The sequence below is a fragment of the Anas platyrhynchos genome, chromosome 4 (assembly GCF_047663525.1).
Source record: "Anas platyrhynchos isolate ZD024472 breed Pekin duck chromosome 4, IASCAAS_PekinDuck_T2T, whole genome shotgun sequence".
Taxonomy (NCBI): Eukaryota; Metazoa; Chordata; class Aves; order Anseriformes; family Anatidae; genus Anas; species Anas platyrhynchos.
The window spans coordinates 67,089,413-67,114,619 of record NC_092590.1 but is presented as its reverse complement, the minus strand read 5'-3'; the positions used below and the strand labels follow the sequence as shown (position 1 = coordinate 67,114,619).

General features: G+C 38.4%; 2 protein-coding genes across 7 annotated transcripts in view; one reads left to right on the top strand and one right to left on the bottom strand.

Annotated features, from left to right (window-relative positions):
- Positions 1 to 13,964, bottom strand: part of EVC (EvC ciliary complex subunit 1) — a 53,677-nt gene extending 39,713 nt beyond the window's left edge. For 2 of the 3 annotated variants that reach the window (XM_027457403.3, XM_027457404.3), the window contains exons 1-7: positions 13,794 to 13,964; positions 10,020 to 10,130; positions 7,157 to 7,240; positions 6,396 to 6,628; positions 5,358 to 5,442; positions 3,390 to 3,488; positions 1,683 to 1,820 (exon numbers count right to left, since the gene is read on the bottom strand). In XM_027457403.3, the coding sequence (XP_027313204.3) occupies positions 1,683 to 1,820; positions 3,390 to 3,488; positions 5,358 to 5,442; positions 6,396 to 6,628; positions 7,157 to 7,240; positions 10,020 to 10,130; positions 13,794 to 13,964 (921 nt within the window). The remainder of the gene's footprint in view (positions 1 to 1,682; positions 1,821 to 3,389; positions 3,489 to 5,357; positions 5,443 to 6,395; positions 6,629 to 7,156; positions 7,241 to 10,019; positions 10,131 to 13,793) is intronic. The other variant, XM_038178252.2, reaches the window with a different exon arrangement.
- Positions 13,965 to 14,009: 45 nt separating this feature from the next.
- Positions 14,010 to 25,207, top strand: part of EVC2 (EvC ciliary complex subunit 2) — a 71,270-nt gene continuing 60,072 nt past the window's right edge. For all 4 annotated transcript variants that reach the window (XM_038178250.2, XM_038178248.2, XM_038178249.2 and 1 more), the window contains exons 1-4: positions 14,010 to 14,251; positions 17,054 to 17,108; positions 23,683 to 23,843; positions 24,359 to 24,409. In XM_038178250.2, the coding sequence (XP_038034178.2) occupies positions 14,060 to 14,251; positions 17,054 to 17,108; positions 23,683 to 23,843; positions 24,359 to 24,409 (459 nt within the window). In that variant the 5' untranslated portion in view covers positions 14,010 to 14,059. The remainder of the gene's footprint in view (positions 14,252 to 17,053; positions 17,109 to 23,682; positions 23,844 to 24,358; positions 24,410 to 25,207) is intronic.

Genomic DNA, 25,207 nt, shown 5'->3' with positions numbered 1-25,207 from the left:
TTTTGAGTTTGTTACTTCTCCACATGCTGCATCTGCTAAAGCCTATAATATTGTTAGTGTTAATAGGAAAAGCAGAAAGGGTAACAAACTTATTTTCTGGGAAGTTTCTTCATCTATATGAGTAGGAATTCCAGTCAAATATGATTTTTGCTGAAAAAGGAAAACTAAAAATCTTCACTGTTTTTCACCATCAAAGCCTTTCATAGGTACATGCTACATAACAACTTTATTAACCGTACAAGAATTAACTGCTTTATGCAGTATTGGCAGAGTGCATCTGTCGATTCTAATATATTATTGTAAGGGTAATTTCTAGTGTTGGGCTCTGATCCCACAAACACTTACAACTGTGCACAACTGTGAATGTTCTGTGGGCTTCAGTGGGATTACTAGTATACATGAAGATAAGAAAATGTATTTGTCACCAAGATTTACGTTAAGGATCTGTGAGTTCTGCAGTCATATGGCAAAGAAAACCTTTATATTACTGGGGGAGAGTGGATTAGTTCAAGGTCCTGATGTATAAGGATCTGCATAGAGGGAAATAATTCTAAACACAGATAAAAAGCTTCTGCTAGCATTAAGAGTGACAGATCCACTGAAGGATGACTGCCATAAGTGAATAACTGCCTCATGTTGCTCAGCAAGGCTGCTGGGGAGTTTTTATGTGACTAACACTGCAGAACACTAAACAATCAACTTCTCACAGAACAAAATTAAATTGCAAAAGAAACTTCACAAAGGTCTACCATCGTTACTAGGATTTCTTCCCCTATAAAGCGAAATGCACAGAGAACCAAAAGAAAGCTGAGAAAATTTCTAGTGAAGCACTTAACCATCAGACACTAAAAAATGTTAACTCCTCTATGAGAAAGGCCCAAGGCTGAGATAATGGACTGTTTAGTTCAGAGCTGAAGTGCTGTGGTCAATCAGTGCAGGCAGCCTACAGAGCCATCAGTCTGACTTGTCAGTCTCGCATTTTCATCAGCAGTGAATTTGCTCAAACCTCAGAAACAGGACTGGGAAGTAGATTATCTTCCAGGCTATGTGGTATACTGGGAAATAATATGCAGAATATTTTTAACCTTCAGTTTTCTGGACAACAAGCTAGTTTGGATACAGGGAAAGAAAAAAACTTGCATTATTTTCAATGCCTACAATTAAGCTTTTTTATATTAAAAGTATGTAAAGGTATTATAATGTGCAAAGCTGCTAAAGCAAAATGCTTTGGTAATGCAAATATGCAAAGTATACTAAAAGGTTGTACGTAATTATTTTCTTAGTAATTATTTCAGCTGAAAAGAAATTATATTCTCTTAATACTCTTGCAGTTATACAGTATTGAAGAAAACATGATGCTATGATGAAATTCCTGGAAGTCAGACTATATACCAGGCTTAAAATATATCTTACCATCTGACAAGCAGTACACATTTTTCATCTCTAAACCCAATGTGACAAAACAAGTGTTTGTATAAAAAAATGTTGGCTGCCGAAGGGAGTTGGAAATACTCTGCCAGAGCAATACAAAAATGTTTTCAGAACTCATGAACATCTAAAGTACTAACTGTGGACTAGTCAACACAACAGTTAAAAAAGCATTAAAAACAAAACAAAACACATTCCCCATCAAAAGAGTAACAGTGGAACAAAATTTTATGGGAGTAGAATTAGAAAGTTACATTGTCTATTATGTGCTCAGAATATTCCCTTTCTTTCCTTTCTAAGTCTTCTAGAGTCTGGTACTCTGAATTATGGGCTCCTGACATCTCAGTATTCTGGAGTCTACAGTCAAGTTGCTTCTGTAATTCTTCAAAATCCTGAAAAAAAAAAAAAAAAAAAAAAAAGCAGATGATTTGTTAAGCTGAAAAACATATATTATTTCTAATTTTAGAGGTGTATCTGTATGTCAATTCTTGCATATGACAAAGAAACTGAACAACAGGATCCAGAAAGCTTGCTCTCTGGGTAACGCACTTCCAGCAGCAAGGAAAGAAAACGTGAAGTATATGGCACCTCTGAATTACGCTTGATACAAATATAGACATTTCTACTAGGAAGTACCGTTGCTCATTTCCACTGAACTCAAGTTTTAGTAAATACTGGTCCATGAGCTTTTGTACTCTGAATCTATCCATAAATGTTTTAATTTTAACACACATGCCCCATCTTACATGGCAGATATGAGTGTACATGTGTGTTTAAAAGTACAGGTAAGCATCCGGATATGCTAATCAGATAGTGTAGCCTGTGGAGTGATAACACACACGGATGAATATACCTGTAATGTTCATAAGTAACAAATTAAAGTCTACATGATTATTTGGGTTTTCAAAGTTTTTCAACACGTTGAAACCTGGATGATTTTTTCTCAAAGCTAGTAATATTGAAAAATATTACTCCTCTGCCCTTACTTAGTAAATTGTTACTGCAATGTATGATCCTTCTGTTGCTTAAACATGCCTTATGTAACAAGCGTTTATTTTTTACATTACACAACTTTGGGTGTCAATGCAGTAAATCTATGCAAAACAACAACAAACCAACCAAACATACATTACTGTGAGCGCAATTAAACATTGGACTAGACTGCCCATAGAAATAGTGTTCTCCCCTCCACTGGAAATATTCAAGAGTTAGCTTGACAGGACACTGGATAACTTTACTGAAGGCCTTGCTTCCTACAGAAGTTTAGTAAATCTCCATGGATGTCTTTCAATGTAGACTTTTCTGTGATTATGATTTAGAAAATGGAATGTGGAACCAGCAGCTCTGCTATTTTGTTCAGTTTTGTAAAGCCTTTTTTTTTTCCTCCTAATAATATTAAAAATAGTATTGTGACTCCATCTGAAATGCACATTGACTGTATACTTACATCTTCTGGTTCAGAAGTGGAAAATGAATTTTGATAAAAGTATATGGAAGAAAAAGGGACAAAGAGGACATTATGTATACTTTCCATTGACAGAAACCTTGAGTTTCCTTCCGGTACTTTATTTCCTGCTGTTTTATTATAAGTAATGATTCATGGGACCAGATGAAGACCTGATAATTAGAAATTATTAATTCTGAGTCAGTAAGATTCATGTTGTTCTGTTTACTTGAGTGGATTCAACTACAAAATACTTCTGTTCTTAATAGATTAGACACATTGCTGTCCTGATCTCCTCAGACAACAGCAAAGAGGAAATGCAAGCAAGGTCATGGAGAGGTAATTTAGAGAATCAACTAACAAGCGAGTTTCTTTGAATTTCTTCTGAAATAGATTACAAATGACATGGCTGTTTAAAAATAGTAGGTGTGATAGCCTGCTGTGGCAGCCTGCACCAGTTGGTGGGATTAACTCCTATGTTCTGTTGTCTGAAATATTAACCAACAAAAACACTTACATTTTCCTGAATTAAAAGGATCTTCTTGAACAAATCATCAGTAATCTTCTTTTTATGACAGAAGTCTGTGAGGTATATTTTGAGAATCTGAATAAACATCTATTTAAATGGAAAGAAACAAAACTCATGGTAAGTGCCTAACTATACGGATATTGTTGTGGTAAATTTTGTGTATTGAAGTCAATCATTGAGACTGTAGTGAGTCATAAGAAAGTAACAGAAACATCATCAGCAACTCTGTAGTATCTCCATTACAAAAAATTCTTTGGCTTTGTAAGAGCACTGGAAGATGGTGTTACGTTCAAACGAAGACAAGGACTAATCTAATATATCCTTGTAACCAAACTGACACATTTGAAACTGTCCTTTACTGGAGAGTACAGATCACTTAAAAATAGAAAGCCCATTTTTCTAAAGTTTAATGAACCCCTAAGATGAAGGATACTAATATATTCATTACAATGGTTTCAACTGTAGTTAAAGAAAAAGTATCAAACATTTTTATATAAAACCTGTAACCCAAAAGTAGTCATCTCAAGTTTTAGCTACCTTCTTTTACAAAAGGTATGACTTTTTTTTTTTTTTTTTTTTAATTTATATAAGATTGCAAGACTAGTTTCTTCAAAAAGATATTTTTGAACCCCAGGATAATTCTTCATTAACCTCTTACCCCCCTGTCTGCTTTAGGATGTCAGTGTAAAGACAATTTATTTATTATCTGCTGTAGAAGGTGCTCTTCCAAGGCAAAAATGTGAAATTTAACAGCCACTTGCATACTACTCATGTGCTTGAAAACAGATGATGCAGGAGTTACCCATTTTTTAACACAATGTAAAAACAGAAATAAAAACACATTTACCTATTAAAAAAGAGCAAAATCTGGGAAATGTGTTATCACTTTTGCCCAGCAGAAGAGAAAATGTTAAAGTAGCCATGTTTTGGATGGGATTTGGCCAAGTTTTGAACAAAAAGCAACAAGATACCACATACTGAAAAAAAAAGATGGGTGTGGGGGGGTAAGAATTCAGGAAAGCATTGATGAAAGAAGATTTGTTTCCTTTTCCTAGACCTGGTTCTAAGAAAGACCGACTCTGAAGTCAGAGAAATGACAGTGGAAAAAGAAGAAGCTATTCCCCAACATTTTTTTCCTTTCTTCCCTTCTAGTGCAAATATGAAGCTATTCAAAGCTTCAGCTAAAGGTCAAGTCACCAGCCTGTTGTGGTAATTTCTGGTGGGCCACAAACTGTGTTAAATGCTTATTTTCTCAGTGTTTCTGTGGTTACATCACCACGTTGTTATTTTATCTTCATTTACAAATTGATGATTAACTTTGAGATCAAGTTTAACCTTCCCTAGTCAAAATAAACATCGTTCTGGAAGCTGATCTCAAGTTCCCTTTTTCATCTACTGATGGGTATAAACCCATCAGAAGTGAAATTGCTTTCCAGGCTTACTTTCATGCTTCCTCTTCAGGGTTGTTTATACATTTGCTCAGGAAATCTCACATCTTGAAATATTACTAGCACTTTTAACAAATTATATCACAAATGATCAGTCTAAGGTCGGGAAAGAAGGTGAGGAGAAATCTATATACTGTATGTCTAGATTTATATTACCTGTGCTAAAACTCATTAATGGTAATGATTCTGCACTTGATCACAATCAGTTACCATAAACAATTCTCCTAAGTAAGTATTCTGTGGCTTTAATTGTATAAATCCTTTTTTTTTTTTTTCCCGTCAGCTTTGGATACTGTGAATTCACAGCCCAATATATTTCATTATATTTTACTCCTTTGTGAAGATCATACACAGGCAGAACAGAGAGGAAAAATACAGAATACTATAAAGGTACAACTCTGCTACACTACTTCCAATGTAGCCAGTGGTTAATGTTGATTATTTCCTAAGCTGATATTTAACTTATGTGTTCAGATCAAATATCTATAAACGAGACATGAGTACCTACCACATGTTTTTCTTTTCTGAGCTCAGTATCAAGAAGCGTGAGATCTTTTAAAAGAAGACTGCAAAGGCAGAGCTTAATATCAAAACTAAAACAAAGATTTAAAAAGTGTTAAAATCAATCTAAATAAAGGTCACATAAAAGAGCAACAACATATAACGGTTTCATTTAATTGCTAAATTATTCCAAAAGTATTGCCCCTAGAACAGCAGCTGAGTCACATCATTTCTACATTGCCTTCTATTTCAGATAAAATATCTCTACATACAAAGTCGGAGATGCAGTTCTCGTTAGAAAAAGGAATGGTAAATATAAGCATGAATGGCTACAACAAAGCAAAACCAAAGCTTTTAATTAAAATAGTTGTAATAAGAGTGGACATTTAGAAAATATTTTTCATTGCTAGTTCCTTCCTCGGTCCTCAAGGTGACATAAATATGATTTTCTTTATTTTCATTAATGAGAATACAGACACGTAGTCATCTAAGGATATCTCACTGTTGTGTAGCTAAAAGAAAAATAGAGCTGATGGTCCATTTAGATTAGCTCTACATACTCATCAATTGTGCATCTGAGAAGCATACAGTATCAAGACATGACAGGAATAGTTCCTACTAAAACAAAGAGAACAGACCACTACCATTTGCTGTTCTCAAGACACAAGTTGTGTGACTTGATTTTGTACAGTGCAGAGGGCTCCAGCTGAGCACCAATCCACTACAAGAGTGAACTGCGCACACAGGACAAAACAAAGGGATCTCCTTATTGTAACAGTGATAATTCGTTTCATGAGACTTCTTTCCTGAAGTTCTGATTCCCCAAATTTCATAAAGAATAAACTGACTTTCAGTGTACAGCATGATACGTTTCTTTAGTCTCTCCAACCATTGGTTTAGGGCTATAGGCCAAAACCCTGTCTTGACGTGGTGAATGTATACACACAAGCCCAGTCTTTCATTTATGCCAGACTTCTACTGGTTGTCCTGAAAACCACTAGGGCACTAGGAAACAACCAAACACAAGGGCAGATTTACTGCTTACCTCTCACACGTTAGCACTTCAGGGAAGCACGTCACCTTGAGGAAGGCTCGAGCCTGAAATCTGTCATCACTTGTTGTGGAATGTATCGTTGTGGAGGAACTGCAGTCCTCCTTGTCTCCCTGACTAAGGGATCCCAGGCTGCCTGACGTAGATGTCTCCATTACCTGATTAGGCAAAACTGCCTGCTTTGGATTCTCATGCAAAGATGGATTGGACGAGCCATCTGCCAAAGGCTACAGTCAAAGAAAATTTACAAGGTTAATTAATACAACACAATCTGGAGATAAACATCTCATCAATTTGCAGTGTTTGCTTTCAAGCAAAAAATTAAACAACATACACAGTGAAAGTGTTTCCACATAAATTAACATTTATCATCTTGACAGGTTTCTGCATTGCCTGAAAAAGCACTCTTCTGTTGAGGTTATCTGTTTGGGGCATTCTTCCTGACTGAAGGGCAGATCCTTGTGGGATTTTTCTTGTGTCTCCTTGGACAGATACAACCTCCATTAATGTTAATGGGAAGAAAAGGTTTCTTGACTACAGTGAAAATTGACTGGACATCATGTAAAGCACTGCAGGTTTCAGGGGAAGATGAAAGCAGCTGATGCCTTACAGAATAAGCCCTGAGTCAATGGACTATAAGCAAAGATCCTATTAAGCAGATTGGCAGTAAATTTTCTTCCAGTACTTGATTCTGCAATTTACTTTGACACAGAACATTTGTTATTAATATTTACAAGTAGAGTCTAAAATCTTACCCTAAATTTCTGATTGATAGGATAGATGACTTTTGCCTTTAATGCAAATGCCGTAATGTTACTGTTCAGAGGAGACTCATTTTCCTGTATGGAAAAGAACAGAAAACTACTTTAAGGTTTGAGAATGGCAGTGGACCTGATGGTTGTTCACTATAAGTATTGTAAGCCGCCTTTGGTTATATAACCCAGAGATTCCAATTGATAACAGAATGCTTCTTGACTTTCAGCACTGGCATGAAGAGTCTTCTCCTAGGACTCAATTCAGGTCAGAGTTTAAAACTCAGAAAAGAGAACTCTGTCATTAGCACTGCTTCAAAGTTTTTTCATGCCTGCAAGGGAAAATGAGCAATAGTTTATTATATTCACAAGTTATTTTCATTTCCTTTCTTTTCCCTTTAAGCAGCAAGTAAAGATTTCACATGGGAGATTGAAATAATCTTAATAATAGAAAGTACTGAGGAATAAGCTCCACAGATAACATCACGGCTATAAATTCTGCCTTTCAATTTAAATAAAGAAACAATAGATTAAACAAAACTAGTCATTTTTCCAGGAAGAGCTTTTATAGTGCAACCCTCACCTATAATCTAGAGAAAATACCAATGTTCCTCCAAAGAACTTTTTATAGAGAATTCATTCTTTTCATACAATCTGCTATTTCACATAGTCTGATTTTGTGCTCCTCCTCTCTCCTATCCACTGCTTTATGCACTGGAACAATGGGATAATCAGCTTTGTTTTGTGAGGTTATGCATGGCCAATTAAAAGGTTGGTTGGCTGTATGTAACAAATAGAATAGTTAAACCCAAGCTTTAGGAGATTTCCTGTTCTAACATTTTTCTTCTTTTTTTTTTTTTTCTCTTTTGTTTTTAACATGAAATGAAAGAATCTGATTTGTTAAAATAATTTTCTCTATATAGATTTTTCTAGGAAATATCAGATCACTAATAGAATCTAAAAATAGACATGGTAAGAGAGGAGCAAACCACGTCATTCATTAGACTCTTTTATTGTTGCACCTTTTCATCTCTATTTCATTTATTTCCAGAAGTCATTTTTGGATTTACCGATAAAGTAAAAAGCAAGGGGTCAGCATGTAAAACATTTGCTCATACTAAGCGGCCCCACTGCTACATATTCAGGGATAGAACCCGACAGATCCATTGCTCTGAAATGGCCGGAAGCAAAGCAGCTCCAGTCCAAAGCCATAAAGCCATGTCACAGTATGCTAGAGCTAATACATCCTGCTTCTCAGCAGGCATGAGTAATACACAGTTATTATTAATACGGTAATTGTGGTATTATTGCAGTGTGGAAGGTCTCAGAATGAAAATATCTGTTTTTCTGAAGTGCTCTAACCTAACTAAAAGCATTTTTCCATCTATGCTTCTTCCTGAACTGTCAATCTGATGTCAGTAAAAGCCAAAGCCTCTGGGAATTGGAACAAATGAGTAGAAAAAAATATATATATATAACTTCAGTAGTTTGGCAAATAGACAGGAGAAAGCCCTTTCAAATAACAAGGCTACTTCTTAATGTGTTATAAATGAGTTAGCTTGGGAAATGGATATAGTTGTGAAGGATAACCTTTTAAAGGCTGCGGTATCATTTCAAAAGGGTTGGTAATATTCATACATTTATATCGTTGCATAATTTCTCTCACAGGATTTACACTCTAAAAGAGAATCTATTCAATGCTCACTAGTTATGCTGTACTTTAACTCAAGGAAAAGGACCAACCATAGTTTGTCACCATTCTTCATCAGAAAACTGAAATGAAGATTAATTGCCTGCCAGGATTTAAACCAACAGTCAAATGTTTACAATAATGTCTATCTTTTTGTCTTGGAACCAATCCTCATTACAAGCTAAGCACCAGGCAGTCTGGCTTTAACTGACACTTTCTGCATGTATTTAATTTATGCATAATAGAGTTAGTTGAACTGCACATTTTAAACATATTTCTACCCTCAACTTTTAGCTTCTTCAAGAGCAGTCAAATCAGCTTTGGGTGAAAGGCAAAGCTACATGGTAGGACTGGTTCTCATGATTATTTTGAGAGTATCATAAAAAAAAAAAAAGAAAGAAAAAAGAAAAAAAAAAGTTATTTGGATTTTTTAGTGAGTGGGTTAACCCTGTTCCTTCTCCCACATTTTCTCCAAATTATTTTTCTATTTGTCCTTGAATCCCAGCTTGACATCAATGGGTGTTTCACTACTTGTGGTCATCTGACCTCTGCACTCCATCTTCAGCTGGTACTTGATGAGTTTGCTATATGAGAAAGACATTAAAGATGCTGTTCTCAAATGTACAAAGTTTGGTTCATTTATTCTATGTCCCTCCACTGACCTACACAATCCAACTCAGATCTATACCCATACCCTAAGGAGGCACTAGGAAAAGGTGCCAGATTAGATCTGATGAGACAACTTTGTCACTGTCAAATTTTCTCTAATAAAACTTCTCCATAAAAGAATCCATTATCAACTACCAATTTCAGTACTGATTTCAGTACTTAAGTACTTCTTCCTATGTAAATAGTGAGAACTTTTTTCACCAACCTTTTGAAATCGAGGATGTTAAACTTTAAACTACAAGAAGCCCACGTCCAAAAAGGAGGATTGTGACTGAAATGTCTAAAGAAGAAGCTCAAATGAAGTAGAATTCATATGGGAAATGAATACCTGAAATGGTTGCATTCCTAAGAAGCCATCAATGCTCAATCTCCTTACACTTTTCCTGAATGTTTTTTAAGGTCTCAATTACAAACCACTGCAATCAAGACAGTTTGTACGAGGCCCTTAATGTGACGATTACTACGTTCAAAAAAAATGGACATCCACCAAAAATAACATAGCTTTACCTCCAGCACCATCTCCTCTTCTGAAATATAGGGCTCTGCTTTACTTTTCGTGAGAGTGTGCTCTTTTTCATCACAGTTGAAGCTTTCCAGAAGTCTCTGGGAATCATCCTTCTGAAATTCAGAGAGAAAACAGGTAAAATGTAACTCTGAGATCATACAGATTCACCTGGAAGATCTCTGACAGCAGCCTGGATACTCTCATGTCTCCATTCTGAAAATGATTCCAGTATCAGTTGAAAATGATAATTTTGGAAAAATACAAACTGAAAATGAATGAAAAAAAAAAGAGTTTTATATACTCAAGAATCATTTTTTTTTCTAAATTACTGAACATTATGAATTTGATTTGTCAGTCCGGAAGTAGAACTTTAACCCCCAGATTTGTAGAAGGCTGTGAATGTGTCAAATCAATCCACCTGCTCTCAAAATGTCTTATTCCTATCAAGCTCACAGTCTTGGTTCAAACTCCTTACTTAAAGCTAGTTAAGTAAAATTATCTGTAATTGTTTGCAACAAGGAGAATGCTCAATATTTTTGCTCACCTGCCACGAGAAAAACTTCTTAAGTGAAGTTTTTTTGTGTGGGAAAGTTCCTGTCAAGAAAAACTAAACTAGGATACAAAACGTTTACAATTTTCCTTCCCCAAAAGTGGCACACATCACTGGTCCTTACTTCCCTAACAAACACACACAGCCTCTGGTACAGACACAAGCTATGAGGGCACAGAGTGCTGCACACACGCTTCTCTGTGCACTAGCATAGACCAAAAAATGACAACACCAGTCAATGCATCCAAACGCAGCACTGCAGGGAATCTTGTAGTGAAGGAAAAGATCTTGAGGAGAAGAGCAGCCACCCTACCCTGATGACTTTTTTTCTTTTACTTCTCTGGTTTTCGTTCAACTAACTGCTTACTGACGTAGTCTAATAATATGGTTGCAGCCACTATGCACGTAACTGTCTTATAGAAAAATCCTCCTTGAATTGTTTAGTCACTTGGTATGTAAAGTATTCCATTTTCCTGAGATAATTGCCTAGCCTTGGAATAGATTTCATTTCCTGTGACTTGCCTCTGTCACCTCTCTGGAACATAGGTGCTCAATAATACAGGTCATGTTCTTGTGTTAAGTCTCCAAGACATGCTGAATTTAAGATGTTGTTTTCTAAAAATCAACTAATGACAAAAGAACAGCTAAAAATCTACTTTATTAATTTTATCATTTATTTGTCCTGAACCAAAGTTCACAAAATGTAGGTTGAGTGACTGACAGCTGTAGAATTAGCCACATTGTATTCACCATTGTTCATCACATCATAGCCATTCAGAATTTGCTTTTCTCATCTTTGCATTTTTGTATTGCATTTTCTTTTTTCCAGGATACATTTTGTGGTTTTGTTTGTTTGTTTGGTTGGTTGGTTGGTTTTTTTTTTTGCTATCATTTCTAAGCTCATGCCTTTCCTCACTGTTTTCGTCCTTGTTGTTTTTGCAACTCCTCCTGAATAATATCTACAAATGAAACTGAAGTGCTACCAAGCTCCCCTTTTAGATCATTAAGAAGTTTAATAAAACTGAGTCTAACTGTAATTACTGTAATACTTCTTCAAGCTAATCTAATATCATAATGAGACAAGCTCCAACCCAAAGGGTCACAAGAGCCTCTAGGCAATGCCATTAAGTCTAACAGGAGAGTTTTATTGATAGAAATGCATTACAGTGCACTGTAATGTCTGAAGTTACCATGGTAAACCTTTCTTAAAACTTTCCCAGTATGCACAGATCCTCACACCAATAAGGCACTTAACTGTATGCATTCAAGTCCCACAAATTCAGGCTGAATATATAGAATCAATCAACTGGGGCTGAGTGACAAATGCCGGTGGCTTATTGCAGTGCCTACAGATGCTCTATACTCCAAGTACTTGCCCTGCTCCCACTGCACGTATAACTCAGATGCTTGGGAAGCAACACAGTAAAACAGGTAAAATATCCCTGCTTTTATTCTGGATACAGAAGGCTATAACAGAGTAACTACTATATTATACTTATAACAACATAGTATTTATGATATAGTAAGCATGTTACTATATTATAGTAGCAACTGTATAGTAACTTTGATACAGTAAGAATAATAGTTCAGAACTGCTACACATGCAGTAGGCTGCTCCACAGAATAGGTGGGCCAGACAGTATGTGAAAGGAATGGATACAGCTTAATGTCACCCTGTTTGCATTTGGGAAATTAGTCCCCTAGGATACAATCTGACCACCCTGCAATGTGTTCTGTATGTAGCAGCAGGCAGTTTATTTTTCTTTTGAAATAAACAACTCTTTTACAGCAGCAGCATTGATTTTAATGGCATTTAAGCACCTAAACGCATCTAAAGATCTAGGCCAGAGAGAACTGACAGCCTCTATTCCCTATTGACATAAGTGACATAAAGGATAAAATTGTACTTGGCTATATTTGAGTTAGTAGTGACAGTACAATAAAGATACCATCTATTAAGGCAGGGAAAATGAGCAATTGAATCAGAGAGGCTTGCACTCGCATAGGATGCATTGATCCAGCATTTGAAGTGAATCCATTATTAGGCTAAAGCATGGCTTCAAACAGAGTTTCAAACTTCCCACTTAAAAGCAGTTGGGAGCAAGAGGATTTTTCTCTTCTGTCATACTCAGTGATGATCAACCTTAGCAGCCATACATGTGCAGAAGACCAGTTACAGCTGAAGAAAGGTTCAGTTAAAATCAAGCTGAACCAGACACCCCGTTGAACACTGACAATGCTTTGCAGGGCTCTGAATTTCCCAGCTGTGCCAACCACTGCTGCACCCAAGTAACCCAACATGACCTGAGACCAAGTGTGATCCACAAAGGCAGTGGAAGTTGGTAACAATTCGCAAAAAATGTACCTGCCAGGTAGTGATTCTGCAGGTATGGGCTACCTCTGTTATTTTGTTGTCAAAACAAACGCTTTGTGTAATGATGAGGTATGAGCCTTACACCCCTGTCCTTAAAACAGCGAGCCAGGTATGTCATTAACAAAATCACATGCTTTAGAAAACCCTGATACTTTTGCATCGAGCAGACTGTCAAATATATTCTGCCTTCTGTGCGTCTCACATCTACGAGTGTAACCACAGTGAAAATTTATTGCTGTGGGTGAGTATTCATCCTCTCTGCTTGTGCTGTTCATTTTCCTGCTCTGGAAATCGAGTTGTTCCTCTTGCTGCAGAATGGAAACAAACAAGTGTTCATTTTCAAGTATCTCAGGAAGTTTCTGCAGACGGGGTTCATCTTCCACTGTCCCCAAAAAGCTGCACAGCCTTCTACACGAAGTGACGGCTGTGAGAGACAACTAGTGGGTCTGCTGAAGGTATTTTCAGGGATAAAGGCCAGGAGGGCATTATTCAGAACACATACATATGCCAAAAGCAGTGTGTTTTTTTGTTGTTGTTTTGTTTTTTTTTACATACCAAAAGCAGTGTTGTTGTGTTTTGTTTCGAGTCAACCCGTTTACTTTGGGGACGTTTTTAATAGAGTAAGCAGTAAAACCACTTTAAAGAGGGGTGTCGCGAGTTACCCCACCCGCCCGCAGCCGATCCGGAGTTAATCCGACGCCAATCCGATGCCGGACCGGGGCCCAGCGATGTTTCCCTCGTCGGGCCGGGCCAGCAGCACTGCGGGGCCCTTCCCAAAGTCTCTTGAAGTCCTTCCCCCTGTTGCTCCCGAGCCCCTCGGGTGCCCCCTTTCCCCGCCCGGCCTCCCCGTACCTCTCTCCGCCGGCGCGGCCCCATGGCGCAGCGGCAGAGCAGGGCGGCGGCGGCGGCGCCCAGCAGCAGCCCCAGCAGCACGGCGGGGGCCAGCAGGGCGGGCAGCACCCGCAGCGAGCCGGCCCAGAACTGCAGCCCCACCGCCCGCAAGCACTCCCCGACCCCCGCCATCGAGCCCCGGCTCGGCTCGGCCGGAGGGGAGGGAGAGAAAAGGGAGGTCCCCCCGCCCGTTCCCCCCGCCTATCGTGGGAGGAGACCGATGGCGGATGGCTGCGGCCCGGCCTGGCTGGGGGCAGCGGCGAGGGGGGCTCCGCGGAGCCTCTGTGCCCTCGCGGGGGGCTCGGCGGCTGCTGGCCGCCCTCCTCATGGCGCTGCTCCCCGCTCGGCCCCTCGGAGCGGCCGCCCGGCGCCCCCCGGCCGGCCCGCCCCGGGAGCCCTGCGGGAGGACGGCGGCTGGGGTAAGGCGGGGGCGCCGCGGGAGGGAGCCCCTCCTCAGGGGGCTGGGGAAGGAGCCTCGGCGGAGGGCTCCGGGGCCCTGGGGGCTGAGGGGTACCCCGGAGTGGTGGCCCCAGGTGGTTTGGCAGCCCGGGGTGCAGCCGTCGTCGCAGGCTGGTCCCATCTCTTTCGCCCCAGGAGGGCCCTGCGGTGCGAGAAGTTGTGGCTAAGACTTGCCCTCCTGAGGCAAAGGGAGCTAGTTTCCCTTGGAAGGCTCCCGGGTCCAACGTGGGGTGCTCCAGCAGGCATCCTCTGCAGCCAAAGCCATGCCAGGCACCCTTCTGTGGCCCTGCAGGCACCACAGACCGTGTGGTGGTGTTGACAATGGGAAAGCTTCCCATGAATGAGCATGATGGGGCCACTGCAAAACCCTACGTGCTGACACTGTTTCTCTCTTCTTCCTGAGTGGATACATTTGATTTTGTTACCAAACAACAGCACTCTGGCTCACTGGTGGCAGCCTGCTATTCGGGATGCCATCAGTGGTTTAAGATACTGCTCTTATTTTTATTTCTCTCTCCAGTTATCTATCTAGCAGTCTGTGCCAGCACAGTTTTCTTTTGACCATGTGAAGAGTACCAGAGAACGTGGATGCAGGGAGTTACAAACTCCCTTACTTTGTGCTTTGATTACAAAACACACTGATCAGCAGGAAATAGTAATGTTTTTTTTGTTTTTGTTTTTGTTTTTTTTTTTCCAAAACCTTGCTTTTCCGCCAGAAAAATAAAGCAATGTAAAACTTGGGAAGATGTGTGCTGGCAATTTTACTGCATTAAATTAATTACTTTTGATGCTTAATGTCACTGCTGGCCTGTAGGGTTGGCACTGGGCTCCCTGTTGGCTGATGTGAAGCTCCTCATGATGCCCTCTGGTATTATGGATGCACTCTACAATAGACTGGAAGAAATATGTCAAATATTCGGTACAGAGTAGTGAGGACAGGATGTCAGATAAGGCAGAAGAAAAAGCGAGGAGTGCTGTAGTGTCATTCATAGTTGATGCAAATGGCTATACAAACACCATAGTGGTTTTTTTTGTGTGTGTGAGCTGTTGTAAAACCACAGATGAATGAATGCCTGGTGTCTCTGGAAATCCTGAGTCATTTGTACATAAATTTCATAGGAAGCAGGATTAGCCAGCAAGCCACATTTTATACACGTCTTTATACATTCTTGAACCAGTATTCGTCTATTTCTGTTAACAGGCTTGTTTATGAAGAGACTGTTGGCATTTAATGCCCATGTCATGTAATGCAGAAGAGTCATATTTAGTATTTATGTTCATGAACAAAATTTATGCTAATACTTAACGTAATAGGCTGTCCTACCGTGTTTTCATCAGTGTTTTACACTAGTGTAAATCCACCCATTTTCTGTACTGGCACACATTACCTCTAAGAGTGCTCTAGAAATATCTATCCCTTCTAATGAGATTTCTATTGCTGTATATCCATATGTATATATGACAAATATGTGAGTATATACATATATATATATATCGTCACCAGACAATTTTAAGTTTTCTAATGGAGTTTCCTGGTTTTTGCGAACTTGGGATGACTGGCTAGTCAAAACTCAGATTCATATTGATCATTTAACTAATGAGAGTAAATTAGTAATGGAACTAAAGATCGCTGGCATAATTTAGTTTGTATCCAGTAACTTTGTTACACAGGAAGAATGGTACAACTGGATATGTGAGAGATGCAAATAGCGCCCTGTGCCTCCCTGAGCTGCATCCCAGGGCTTCGCAGAGTTCTGTCTTTTCTTCCTCCTCCACAAGAGCTGCCTCCCAGCTAGCTATTAGCACATGTTTTCTACTTAAAACCCAGGGCTCCTGGTGCATCAAAATTTATGAAACGTCTTGCATTTTCTGTTATGTTGATGGAACGTGTCCTATCTGAAGTGAGAACTGCTTCTACACAAGGTTAACTAAAGTTACAGCTCTAGCAATAATCAAAATGATGAATTCCTCAAGCAGGTGAAGAATAAAATTGCCCATAACTCGCTCTACTATAACAGTAGTGTTGACATGAGTCAGAACTAACATTACTCACACGCACTCAGCGGACGTAGAAGATAGCTGTTAATCAGCTGGTATTCGTAACTGTGTCTTTTCTCCCACAGGGAAACATTTTTATTAAATGAGAACTTGCTTGTGTGACTACTACATCCTTATCAAAACACTGGGCATTAAAATCATTGAAGGCACCAGTTTCTTTTACTGAAGTTTTAGAGCTGTGATTTCTGTAACAATCTTTATGGTTTGGGCACAGCCAGGAGTCTCATAAGCTACAGTTTTTAGCCTGTGGGCTCTTTGAATGGATCTGTGTAGACTTACTCATCCAATATGGACAAATTCCTGCTGACTCCTAGTGATGAGATTTTCCTGGGTCCTCAGTTCTGCATTTGGAAATGACAAGAAGAATTATTTTATAAGAATAAACAAATACTTCATAGCAAACACATCTGCTCCACTGTTGCACAAAGTCTCAGCCTGGTAATATCGAGTGTAAATACAGTCTGAGCCCCAAGTGTGCGTACCCATGCTAGGAGGCAGCAGTGCCTCATACTGCTTGACAAACTGCCTCTAGACCAGTGTTGTATTTCTTCTAGTAGTTAATTTGGGGAAACTCATGGCTTTGTGGAACAGGATTCTGTCTAATTGTAAAGCATAAATTCAGCTTAAAAAATTAATTAAGCAATATTTATGAAAACAATTTTTTTTTTTTTTTTTATAATTGCTCTCTTCTCTGTTAACTCTAGGTTATTATAGATGATCTGTGGCTACAAAATGAGACTGAATGCGTGGCAATGGCAGGTATGCAATTGTTTTCTCTCTCTTTTCAGCCTGTGGGGCTCATCTCTACAGGGCGATGGGTGTGCAGGTGGGCAGGGGACTGAAGCCAATCCCAGGTTTTGCCTGCACTCTGAGTTTGGAGGAAGGAAAGGGAGAAGAAGCAGTCTGGTTCTGGAGGCATCCCATCAAAATTAGTACCTGAGATCTTGTTCCAGTGTTCAAGTTCAAATAATAAGTTCAAATACTGTTTACAGTAGGTATCAAGTGTAGTAGTTACTGATCTCAAATACACAGCACATCTTCAGCAGTTTTTGCCTAATCTGATTAAAATAGGGTGGCCCTATACTTAGAGGAGTCCCATCTTAGAAGATCTGCATCAGAGGGCTGACTGCCAGACTTTGTCTACATTTGAACAAATCACATAGTTTCTCGGAGACTCTGGTCTTCATGTTCTTTACATGGAGATAATAAACAGCGTTCTACTTCATTGAAGTGTGGTAGAGATGAGTACACTGAAAGGTTATGACATTCTCATATAGCATATTAAGAGGGGCAATGTAATGTCTGTAATATACCCTTCCCCCATGGCACAGGATGCCGTTCCCCAGGAGATGATTCCATAACATGCATTTGCCAAGAAATTACACGCTCTGAAGCAGTCATCCAGTGAGATGCCTCTAATTTCTTTGCCCTATGCCATGGCTAATTCAGAAATGAGTTTATTAATTTAAATATGAAAGCAAATAATTCAGATTTGCTTAGCTTCCTTGTTGTTTCTTTTTCTCCTGTATTTATACAACATAATGTTTGCTGCTCACATCTTCCTTTCTGATGGGTTGCAAATTAATAAGGTACTATCCACGGAGAAAGGAAATGCATGTGGTTTTATACTTCAGGAGAACCTAATGGTGTTAGTCAAAGTGGCGCAATTGAAGGATTTTGAGAGTATATTTTTGTGTTAGTGATTAATTATTTTTCCATTTTGTTAGTAGGTAAATATTCATGTTAAATGAAGAACTGCTACAAATACTGAATTGTATGCTGGTTTTATGACTGAGAATTGTCCCACTCTTCTAAGCAAGTTCCTAGTGGCTTGCTTAATCAAGATACTTGAATGTTTATTCCTACTGAAGAAGTTCTCAGTGAAAGAAAAACTGCATAAAACATTTGTCATTGAAAATGACAGTGTATTGAATTGAGATTATTTGTGACAGCACACCAATCTTATAGTTTCTGCTGGAAGTTTTTTCAAGTTGTTTTTGGATAAAATGAAAAAAAGCAGTTCCAGAATAGCCCTGTGATTGGGGAATATAGTGGACTTTTAGAATTATGTTCTAGTCTGGCCTGACTTATCAAAACAAGGCATGAAAAGTAGAAAATTTTTTTGTGTCATTTATGCCCATAGTTTCTTTGACTTTGTAACAAGGAAAGCTAATAGCTGCATTCAAAACTGGAATACAGTAAATTACTACCTTTGCTTGTTCATTGTTGCGTGTAATTGAATGGTCTTTAAATTGGATCTTGTATCCTGGTTGGTTTTCAGGACAAGGCATAATTCAGAACAACAACAAAAAAACATAGTAAACAAGTATATTCAACTCTTCTTCCACCCTGGAATGAAGCAAGATAATTCAAAGCTTTACTGATAAATTCTGGGGAAAAGCAAATCAGACTGCAAATTTGGGACTTGAAATATGCAACCTGTGAGAGCTAACAATTAGCATGTTTTGTTAAATTGCTTTTTTCCTCCTAGAGTCAATTAATTTTTAATAGTTGACATTTCACAAACTTGTCGCAGTCTTCACTTTTCTATTTTGTATTAACAGGTTAGGAGATACTGTAAAGGTATGGATTAAGGACCTACTATGGGTTAAGAACCTACTGGAGTCTTTGCTGGAAACCTGTTACAAGACCATTTAATTTTGTATCATCCTACTTAATTGCTGCGCCTAATAATAATCTTAACTGCTATCAAGAACAAATAAGGCACTATAGTTCTTGCGTGTTATACCTACCCTTTTAATAGTGGTCTACAGGTATTAATCAGCACCACTAACATGTTCAGGATGCAGCCTTTTTAGTCCAGTATGTAAGGCTGAACCTAACACTGAAGGTCCTTGTCATTACTCAAAACTAACATCTTAGCAAGGGACTGATCACAGAGGACAGTTCCGTTCCTTGCATACCTATTCTTCCATCTCCAGCCAATATGAACACAGACCTACCATCACCACAGGCTTCACACGGTAGGTGCATTTTGTACTACATTGGATCCTCTTGGTAATTTGCAGCAAGCAAAAGCAATGAGAGGTGGTTGTAGGAGACTTCTCCTCACTAAGTGTGTTGTGTCTGGCTTGACTGTGGCTGCTAGAAGCCCAAAACAACAGATCACCACACAAAGCAAAGGAGTTGGAAAATGACTGCCCTGGGGATAGCACCAAAGAAAGTTGAGCAGCACTCAATGGTTATTCTGATCTGGTTTTGCATTGAGAGTGTGCTGATCAATTGTGCACTTGTTGTTTTCCATTGTTGTGGCACTGTGTATATGTGGGACTGAGTGAATGTTATAGGAAAAACTTGGTGTGGTAAAATATTATGACAATCTTCCAGTTGTTTCAGCTACATTAATATTTAATTTCATATTTTCTTTTGGTAATTCAATACAAAGTCAACCTACCAGTGCTGGTAATTATCTAGGAATATGCAATTTAAGACAGGTTTCTGGTATGTCTGTTTCTGTTTGGTTTATGTAGGATTAAATAATGAGAAAATATTTTAATAACATGCTGATGAAAGGAAGATAAAATATTTAACAACTTGATCGTAGACTGTAAATGTGTGGAATGTTTAATTTATGTCATTAAGGAAAACAAAGAAAATTTCATCTTGGAGACAGTTATATTTTCTCACATCTCAAAAAAAGTGAAATTATTGCTTTTCTTTGATGAACTGTTTGATTTGACATCTTTGGGGATGTTTACAGAAAAGCCCCTGATGAAGCCTCATGCCTTGCTGCTTTGCTCGCTGGGAAATGTTTTGGCCTGAGGTGCTGTGCCTGGGGTGCTCCCAGCAGCAGTCTGGCAATCTGGGCTGAGATTTGGGCAGTGCAGCTGAAACTCTTCCTCTGCTTAGCAAAGTTTGTTTCGAAAAGGAATGGGAATGGCTTCCATCTAGGAACTAATGGAAGTAAAGACTGTGCAGCTCAAATAATACCTTTTTTTTTTTTTTTTTTGAAAACAGCCAGAAAAGTGGCAAAGGTTGAAACTATAAGAAAAGAGAGTGGAAAGAATAAAGAGATTGCAGAGCCAGTGTAAGGATTGGGATGCACCTCTGAAGAGGCACTGACAGTGCTGTGTTCTCATTTCTGAACAGCAGGGTATCAAAAAGAAAGCTCAATGCTTGTTAGTGAAAAGCCTCAGGAGTCAAGCATTAGTATTTTGTATTTTCCAACCTCAGACAAATCAGACCTCAGACAAGTAGATTACTTGTTACAAGAACATTTTCAGAACAGAAATCTGGGATAAACTTGAAAACCACAGAATGTGAAATCTAATTGTAACATCCTTTCTCAGATGTGCAGTGTCTGACTTTTCAAGCAATGATCAGCCATCTATAATCCATCTAGACCTTGTCTGAAAAGAGACAAGTCTGAAATTCACCTATCAAGGTTAATTGATAACTGCAATTATGTCATCTTGAGGTTATGAGTATTCAGTGAATTATGTGGAAAAGCAGTTATGTTCTTGTAGGTCAGCTGGACTGAGGTGTGTGTAGTGTTCTAGTGACAGATAAATATTTGTGGATCAGGAAAAGAGTTTTTTATTTTGTTTTGTTTTTGTTTTTTAGCTAACATTTGATACTACAAAAAATAATGAGTTAGAATAGTGCTGCTTTACTGGCAAGAGAGACAAGGGTATTAGCAAACAGCCTGTGCTGTTAAAAATAAATATAAAGGATGAGAAAAAAACTGGAGCAAGGCAGTGGCATGTGTTGCGCTATGGACGTACCTCATCCTGATTGTATCTTCTTGAGCAAAGCCTAAATGCTGGGAAGGCGCAAGTGAATTTGCAGAAGTATCCTTGTAATCATCATCACCACTGAGGCTGCTTAGCATAATGTCAAGAACCTGCAAAATCCCCAACCTCTCATTACCAATGATGGAGCAGCCAAGTAATGTGCCTGGAGGATTACTCTGGGAGCTAGCCACATTATTGCAGGATTGTAAGTGATGACAAAGCACAACTTGAAAACAGTCTTCTTGTATAATTAATAATCATGAGATTTATTCAGAAGCAAAGAACACGATCAGTTAATCAAATTGGTTACTTTGGACTTGGTACTTTCCAGGTGGGAATATCAGGATTTGCTGTCACATGGAAAGCGCAGTTGGAAGTAATGATGGAGAGATCTCTTGCTACGTAGGGCACGAGAACAAAAGATATTTCATGAAACAAATACCCCCCCTTCTCTATTTCCTATGAGGGAGGTTAATCAACAAGAAGGAAGTGATCTGCTAAGCAAGAAGCACTTTCAAGGCAGGAGTTCAGCAAAGCCTATATATTTTTCTATGTTCGCTTCTGGCTCTTACAAAGCTCTTAGAAGTTCCTTCATGTCTTCAATTAGATTTTCTGTTTACTATAAGGGAAAGTTCATCTATGGTAGTCTGGCAAGAAAATGAAAAGGAGAGCTGATTTCCTACCTCCATGGGAATAGGGTGGCAATTGGATTAACATCTCAGAGGCACAGCAAATCCGAAATGAATCCTTTCAGTGTTTGGATGTATCTGTACAAAACTAAGAAGAAGCATGATTCAGTTGTCAGAACATACGTTTAGAGCTGTTTTAGGCAGGATAATATTGTACTTGATCTGCTAGGGAGTGCAGTGTCCAGGTGGGCTCAGACTGGTAACCAGCACGTCAGTTCAGCACTGGTGACGTTCTGAGTGATTTGGGCTGTTGCTTAGTATCGAAACTGAAATGCAGCATGCATGACTACCCTTGAAAAATACCAACCCAAAAGGTATGCAGGCATTTGGTATCGTAATTACATACCACTGTTCTCCTCACCAAATTTTCCTTATTAGTTTTACGGTCCCTAAATTAGTCTGAGTCTGTTTCACTGTGTAATAATCGTTTAAGTATGTAAGTGAAATTCAGTGAATTAAAGTGAATTAAAGCTAATTGTAAAATGTAAACGAGTATCTTTTCCTGGTGGGTATAACCACATTTTTATCCAGTATAAACCACACTCTCCCAAATTAAAAGCATGCTATTCCTCCTTGGGAAGACAGTGAAGGTCCCTGAGATGTACATGTCCATCTGGGTTCTGTAAGCAGCAGGAACACATCTCATTCATTATGTTAACATAAACCTTTTCAGTGCATCAATGCCTCGAGGCACTTTACAGGACCTTCTTCTAAACATCTAGTTCTGAATGCTCTGTGCATGTCTTTTATATCTACAACTGACAGTATTTCTCTGTATTGTTTTTCCAACAGAACAGTGCCTTTCCAAAAACATGAAGCTTCTCATTTTTCTGAGATTGTCAGTATGTTCAACTTCTCATATTTCATTAACATTTAATAGCTTTAAAAAAAAGAAAACTTACATAACAGTGTCATTTGCCAAAAATCTTTGCTTTTTGATTAGAATTTTTGTTCGTATGAATATATAATACTAATGATTAAAATGTGCAGTTTAAAAATAAGTAATAAATTAAAACTATTTTGCAAAGAATGACAAAAATGTATCTTCTTTAAACACAGAAAGCCCACAGTCCTTTTATAAATTTTCACTACATTTTTTCTCTATTCAGCAGCTGTATTGTTTTACAATTAGATTAAATTACTGATTTTTAGTATAAGCTCCAATTATTAATGTCATAGGTGCTTTTACTTCATTAGATGGAAATGATTATCATATTGCAATTCCAAAGGTGTTCTTGTAGTTTCATGTGATATCCTGGCCTAATCTCTACTAAAAAATGTGAGAGATGGGGTATAGGATAGCATTGATATTGCATATTACTAAATTGTGGAGTATTTGATTTGATTGCACTCCAATTAATCTGAAAAGTAATTGACACCCTTAGTCAACTGAGAAGTATTTTTGTTCTATGTACTGAAATACTTGATGGTTAATTGGCAGACTGTATCTTTGAAGCAGAACACCCTTAGCAATGAGGCCACTCACATTGTAGAGTGCTTCAATTATTTATGCTTTGCTGTAAAATTCTTTGTGTTGAAAATATTAACAGTTGATTTAATGTGGAAACCTTTTAACTCATGGATTAGATGATTTATGTTTAAGTGGCAAGAAATCTTCTGTGGAGTTCCCTAGGTAGGACGCGGTTTTGTTTTAACTCCTGCTGGCTTTTCTGGGGCAAGTCCCATCTCTGCTTCATATCTACCCTCTTGTCTCCATTGCCTATTTAAATTTGAAATGCTTTGGGGGAGAGTGTGCTGGTCATGGTGTGCATGCTGAGTACCACAAGCCCCATCATCTCTGGCTGGAATCTTCAAGGATGACACGCACCAAGTAGCTGCTGTGCCGAAGCCACCGTTAGCTCTAACACAGAGTCTTGCCTTGGTTTTCAGCACTGCAATTACCTCTGGTAATTCAAGCAAGTGAAGTCCATGACCTGCTCTTGACTTCTGCAGCCTCAGACGATCAGTGGAGCCATTCAGTATTTGCTTTGATACCTTCATGGACAAAGAAGATTTTGTTTAAACGAGAGTCTTCTGTTAACCATCAGCTGGTCAGTAAATCATAGTTTGCTACTTACAGTATTTATAAACATCATTGCAATTATGTCAAAACTGAATGTTGCTTGGAATTTACTACCTAATTAGTATGTTTCTAATTCTGTCTCAGGTGATTGTGTTCACTTTAGATGGCTTCAACAATACCAATTGGTTGTGAAACTTCCAAATAATTATTGTGACAGATACAGCTATGTGATTGCTGTGTAAACTCTGATAGACACATAATAATGAATTGTATCCATATAGTCTAATGAACTTAGGGAAGTCTGATAGCCAAAAGATGCATGTGCCAATTAAGATACTAGTAATTACAGGTGGGAATAAGTAGTTCAAACGGATTTGGACTAACAAAAAGAGTAATTGCTGGGATAACAAAGCTCTTAAATTTGAAGTTGATTAATACCTCTTAATTATTTTTCTCATTTTCTTATTTACATACTACTTGTGCTTCATTTTGTGAGTTATGATAGTTTCCTGCACTGTGTAGACTTTTCTTCTTCCTCCGCAGCCTGAAGATGCGTCCTCTGGATTTGGAATAACCCTTCAGAAATGTGCTGTGGTAAGTTTTTTGGTGTTTTATTGTTTTTGTTATTTTGTTTTTATTTTTTTCATTTCTCTTGTTAATTTGATAGGAAATTTGTACTCAAAATGTGTCCTTTAAAACTGGAAACAGAATAGTACCCATACTGTGTATTTGGGAGTATTTCCATTTTTATGTTGAAATGATTGCACCTCTGCAAGAGGAGTAATTTTGCATTGTTGATTCAAAACTGAATTAAGTCAGTGAAATCTTTTCTCAGACTATAGGGGATTTGGGTTTTTGACCAGTGTTAAATACCTCGGTATGAATCTATAAAAAGTATAAACGCGCAAATGTTAGCGAGTTCTGTGTATCAGTCACAAGGCTGGAAAATGATAGAAAGAAACTTTAGAGAATGTGATGGGCCTTTTTAGGTGTTCCTCTGTTTTCCATGTGTGCCCTACCTGTGTCAAGTGTGGACATGCTTTCATGGGGAACTGAGCCCTGTGAAGCCCACTGTGTCTGGGGACATCCTATAACAAAGCCATGGAAGAAACCATGTGTCACCATCAGCATACTTAGCTACAGTATTTAATAGATAAAAGCACAGTATTTAGCACGGTATTTAATAGATAAAAGTTTTCATTTGGCTTGCATAAAATGCATAAAAGGAGCAAAGACCTCTCTGCTATAAAGAATTTTTAAACTTTCAATTTTACGTCTTTAGGTGGCATAGTTAATAGATCTACTTATTTTTCCTTTGCCCCTCACCCCCCCCCTTTTTTTTTTCTCCGTGCTAGATGAATCAAATCTGAATTTTTATCATTAGAGACAGTT